This window comes from Tupaia chinensis, unplaced genomic scaffold, assembly GCF_000334495.1.
Source record: "Tupaia chinensis unplaced genomic scaffold, TupChi_1.0 Scaffold142846_1, whole genome shotgun sequence".
NCBI lineage: Eukaryota > Metazoa > Chordata > Mammalia > Scandentia > Tupaiidae > Tupaia > Tupaia belangeri.
In genome coordinates this window covers 1,226,935-1,232,727 of record NW_006202691.1, presented here as the reverse complement: position 1 = coordinate 1,232,727, position 5,793 = coordinate 1,226,935, and the positions used below count along the sequence as shown (strand labels likewise).

At 36.3% G+C, this 5,793-nt stretch overlaps 1 protein-coding gene across 4 annotated transcripts in view; it reads right to left on the bottom strand.

Moving 5' to 3' along the window:
- The window catches only part of DTL (denticleless E3 ubiquitin protein ligase adapter), a 58,376-nt gene that overhangs the window by 50,217 nt on the left and 2,366 nt on the right, over positions 1–5,793 (bottom strand). For all 4 annotated transcript variants that reach the window (XM_006163707.3, XM_006163705.3, XM_006163706.3 and 1 more), the window contains exons 2-5: positions 4,586–4,711; positions 3,619–3,717; positions 1,980–2,041; positions 1,775–1,895 (exon numbers count right to left, since the gene is read on the bottom strand). In XM_006163707.3, the coding sequence (XP_006163769.1) occupies positions 1,775–1,895; positions 1,980–2,041; positions 3,619–3,717; positions 4,586–4,711 (408 nt within the window). The remainder of the gene's footprint in view (positions 1–1,774; positions 1,896–1,979; positions 2,042–3,618; positions 3,718–4,585; positions 4,712–5,793) is intronic.

Genomic DNA, 5,793 nt, shown 5'->3' with positions numbered 1-5,793 from the left:
ATATATATGAAACTAGAAATGGAAAATTATTGACGATAACATGCATGATTAAGCCACTATGTAGTATCTTCTGGATGGGAAATCACATTTTGTATGCTGTGATGATGTTTAGGAAATGAATGTAAATTAATTAATTAAAAAAATCTTTCAGGAAAAATATCTAAAACTGTTTTTCTTGAAATAAAAAAAAAAAGCATTGAAAATACCTGTCTGATGACTGCAGTAAGCTATACAGCCCCAGCTAGGTGCTACTTCATAGTATGTTCATTCTGCTCACTGAGGTTTGTGCTTAAAGTCAGACTTGTGTTCATGGATATGTACATATCAGCTGTGTTTGCTATTGAAAATATTTAGATTAATTAAGATCTTTAGCGAATCAATAAAATATGGGGAGGGAAACGCATAGAAAGCAACCATGGGAAACCAGCGACAGTGTGGGAGGAGCATGGGAGATGGCAGAAGGTGAGAGATAGGGAATCAAGGATGGGAAAGAAAAAACAAAATACACAGGAAACATGAAATGGAAAATTATTTGTTGACGATAATGTGTATGTTGATGTGCTTGATTGAGTCAATATACATTGTATTCTGGATGGAAAATCTCATTTTGTATGCTGTAATGATGTACAGTGAATGAATGTAAATAAATAAATTTAAATTAAAAAATACAAAAACAACAAACAAACAACAATAAAAAACGTTATGCAAAGATTAAAAAAAAACCAATCATGCCAAATGTTTTCTCTTCAAGGTTTAGTCTTGGGGCCAGCAGATGGCGTGGAGGTTGGACTTCCACATGACCAACTGTGGTTTGAATCCCAGACCTGGCAACTTGCTTTCTCTAATTTTGTCAAATCAAAGAATAATTCATAATAAATAAAATTAAATAATTATTTATTTAAACAAAAATAGGTTCAGTCTTAACAGCAACAATTTAATCTATAATACTGTAGATTAAAAATGACTTTTAAAAGTTCAAACCAGGTCAACAATTCATGTTAATATTCCTGAGTGTTCAGATGAATAAATGAAAATACTTCTTTTTAAAATAGAGAAGTTTTAATGATAAGAGACTACAAGCTATAATTTTCATCTCTATTATCCTGAGGTTAAAGTAGTTAGTTCAGATACTTCTTTCAAATAATATTTGTTGGTCTATTTGTTAAAAAAAAAAAAAAAAAAAAAAAAAAAAAAAGGGGAAAAAAAAAAAAAAAAAAAAAGGCTCACTAAATCTCATTCAGACACTTCTGCTATCTTTTTCCTTGGCTGCTATAGTACTATTCTGAGCTATATTATTCTTTAAATCTTCCTTCCCCACTGTAGCAGGAAAACAAATATAGGAAAATCATGTTGGAATACAATGGGAAATTGGGGCATTGAAACTAAATTAATGGTACAATTTTATGTAAAGATTAATGCCCAGTTTAATTAGGTTTCTTACCCCAATTTTATACCTCATTTAAATTTTACAGGTATGGTTAAAGGCACTAATTTACAAGTGGAGTTAATGAGCACCCTACGTATAAGGTTTTGATTTCAATAAGTACTCAAAGTTGGGCAAAGGTATTGTGGCTGTTTATACATTTTTACCTTAAATGAAAATTTACTGAAAAATATTACCTGAAGATTCTTCACTAAATTAATTGTATTCAAGGTCTCAGTTATTTATGTATTAAAGTAGCAACTTTGATAAGGAAAAAAAAAGAAACAATCACAGTTTCTTATTAGCTCACCATAAACAAGGTCAAAGAGATGAAAGGTGGCAGCTACCTACCTTTCTGAAACTTAGAAAAGGCAACTGACTTCAGGCTGCATTGATGTCCTTTACAAGTTCCAATCAGCTCACCAGCTTTCACATCCCAAAATTTGGCTGTTTGATCACCTGCTGCTGTAACCTTTCAAAAATAAGACAGCACATATAAATAATGTAACCTTTTACCAGTATTTACCCAGATCCCAATAAAATAAAAGCCACTTACAAGTTTAAATTCACCAGGGACCCAAGCTAGGTCAAAGACAGCATTCCAGTGAGCCATCCATTCTAAACAAAGAAAATGGTAAGTGTAAAATGTCTAGTTGTGTTCTGTAACAGCCATAACAAAACAAGTTTAAGTGAATGAAAAGGTCAGTGGTGGGACCAGCAGTTAGCGCAATGGCTATGTCGCTGGACTCCCACGTAGTCGAACGCGGTTCGTGTCCTGGACCCAGTGGCTTAAAACTCACGCTGGGTGCGTGTGCATGCATGCCCAAGATCCCGAGAGGAGAATGGAGGAGAGATTGCAGTGTGGCCATCCCCCCTGGGGGGTGATTTCTCGCTTTCTGTTTGTCTGTCTGTAGAGCACATGTGCCCTATGGCCAAAACCTCTCAAAAAAAAAAAAAAAAGTCATTAGTCAGCACGTTATGGTCCATGGGCCAAAAAGAACTTGTAGACTCCCGGCACACATTCTCTTCATTATCGCATATGAAAACAACCATAAGATGTCAAATTCCTTTCCATGAGTTGACTGTTAGTACATTCTCTAAAATGAAATCTTTAAGGTTTTTCTCTAACTGTTCTCCACATATCTTATTCCTTCCAAAGTAGATTATTCCCTATTTCATTACATCTTATGCTTTCCTAGCTCCAGGCCTTTGTGAATGCTTTTCCTTCCACCTAGAGTGTTCTCTCCCATCATCATTGGTCTGAATACTGAAATGTGTCATCCTTCATGATGAATTTTCCTGGCTTTCTTTACTACACAAGAGCTTTCTCTTTGACACCTGTCGTATCTTTTCTGTATTTCCATATCTTTAATAATCTTTGTCTTATTTCACTTATTTCAATACTTAATTTACTGGTTGCACATCAGCTTCTTAAGGCCAGTAGAATTTTACTTTACTATGGAAGATGCTCAATTACTATAAATATTTTAAAGTGAAGTCTTTAAGCTAAGTCCCTGGCCACATCAAGTACAAAAAAATTATACTTACTTTTAGTAAAGACATTGCCATAGTTAACAGTTCTTTAAAAATAGGCAGTTCACCAGGACCAGCAGTTTGTGTAATGGCTATGTCGCTGGACTCCCACGTATTCGACCATGGTTCAAGTCCCGGACCCGGTGGCTTAAACTCATGTCGGGCACGTGTGCCCAAGATCCCGAGAGGAGAATGGAGGAGAAGGGATTGCGGTGTAGCCATTCACCCGGGGGATGATTTCTTGCTTTCTATTTCTCTCTGTCTTTCTGGCGAGTGCATGCGCCCTATACCAAAAACCTCTCTCCCCCACACATACACACACACACACACACATGCAAAGGCACTTGACCATTTACTTTTAGCTTGGTCCTTAAAACACCTTAATCTAAAGTTAATTGAAAATGTCTTAAAATAATTTACTTCGGGTTCTATGAATTAAAAACAATTTTAAGAAGGGGGTCGAGGGAGGAGATCAGAAAAAAACACTTAAACACAACAATGGAAAGTTATCTGATGAAAATGTTGAATATGGTAGTATTTTTTACTTGATTGACATGCACTGCAAGCATGCTTTGAAAAATAATACTGAATGCTACAAGATACACAATGATTAAATATAAATTTAAAAAATGTTAAAATGAAAATTATAGGCCTAAACTTACCTTTGAAGCACTTCTTTCTGTAAGCTTGTGATTCAGTGTTATATAATCTAACGAAGCCTTCTTCATTGGCAACAGCTAGAATATGCTCCATATTGGGAGCTAAGTAAGAAATAAAGAATGAAACATCTAAAGAATAACACAAGAATTTTAAAGCTGACTCAAAACTCCCAAATTTATTTTCAGATAAGCTCTTATTCTGAAAAAGGTCAAATCAAGACTATACTTGAATAAAAAAAAGAGTGATACTGGCCCAATGGCAAATAAAGGTGCATGATGATATAGGTTAGCAGTAGGCTGAGCCTAAGTTTCCTTTTCACAGCCTTTCATCTTTCCTCTTTTAAGCAATTAAGAGTGAGGACAAGTACTTCTATCTCTGTTCATATATTCCCCAATTAATCACTGAAAAAGATATATTTAAATCAGATCAAAAGGGGCATCAACCGGACAAAACAATTGTCATGGTGGGTGAACCTTTGTAACCCTTTCCTTATATCAGTTCAAAAAAGATGGTGCTAAAACCATCCTATGCTTTAGAGGAAATATACAATTATGCTGATTATGTGTAGAGATTAAGGAAAATCTATTTTATAAATCAAGGAAGAATTTTTAGAAAAATTCGAACATCTAACTTACTTTTCTTTGAAAAGGAGAGGGACCAGCAGTTAGTGTAATGGCTATGTCGCTGGACTCCAATGTAGTCAACGGCAGTTCGGACCTGGTGGCTTAAACTCACGCCGGGTGTATGTGCTTGTGTCCCCAGATCCCAAGAGGAGAACGAAGGAGAGGGGACTGTGGTGTGGCCATGCCCCCTGGGGGGTGATTTCTCGCTTTCTGTCTCTCTGGCGAAAGCACACGCCCTATAACAAAAAATGGCTCCAAAAAAAGGGGAGAAACTCCAGTATATTTTCCCTCTAAGCATGAAACAGATCATTCTACCCAAGCTTTGCCTATATAGTAATTCTCTTACCAGAAGAGAAGGTACATCCAAAAGGAGGAACTGGGACTCCTGTTTCTCCATATGAAGTGTGCTCATCATTAGAGTTGCACTGATAACCAGTTAAAAGGGACTGTAGCGGGTACTGTGAAGACCACCCTAAAACAAGACACTTTCTTGTAGAATTCCAATAGCACATCACATTCCAGTACTTTTTAACAAATGCAGAGAGAGAAAAGTATTTGTTTTTAAAAGGTTCATGTATTTGGGACCAGCAGATGGTGTGATGGTTATATCATGGGACTCCCACGTAGTCGACTATGGTTTGAGTCCTGGACCCTGGTGGTTTAAAAGTAACACCAGGTGCGTGTGCGTGCATATCCAGAATCTTGAGAGGAGAATGGAGGAGAAGGGATTACAGTGTGGCCATCTCCCCAGGGCTTTCTCTCTGTCTCTCTGGCGAGTTCATGTGCCCAGTAGCAAAAATTTCTCTCTAAAAAAAAAAAACAAACAAAAACAAAAAAATGTATTTGAGATAGATCCACTATCTATCATCCTCTAGAATATAGTTTCTGACTTTTTCTTAAAGGATCCTAATGAAATCAAAGAGCATTTCCAATTCTCTTTGAGGTATAACTTTGGACTGTATTCACTCTCTACCTAAAACAAAATAATCAAACAAACATACAAATGAAAACAAAGCTAGGGCCAGTCAGTGGCATGGTGGTTAGGATGGCTGGATCCCACATGGCCAGTGGTAGTTAAGTTCCAGAACTAGTGGTTTGAAAACCACATAGGGGCATGCTCATGCATGCCCAAAATCCAGAAAGGAGAAATGGAGGAAAGGACATTAAGGTGGCACCACTTTCCTTCTCTCTCCTCCTTCTCTCTCTTGCGAGTGCATGCACCCTCTAGCAAATTAAAAACAAAAAAACCCCAAAAAACAAAAACCAAAACATTATAGCGTCTTTACTTAAAAATGCCAATATTTACAATAATCAGAAATTATATTCTTTGCATCTATTTAAACTTATGGAAACTTGAATGCCAATTTAAATATACATAGAAGACTAAATAATCAGATTTTCATTTTAGAAAGCTTACTGGCAGCAATGTGGAGAATAAACTGGAGAGAGGGAAATGAAAAGGCCACTTGGGAGACTTGTTAGAAGATGCTGTTAGGGCTCAACCTACAGAAATGGAATGATAAGAATAGAATAGAATAGATTCAAGATAGGGAA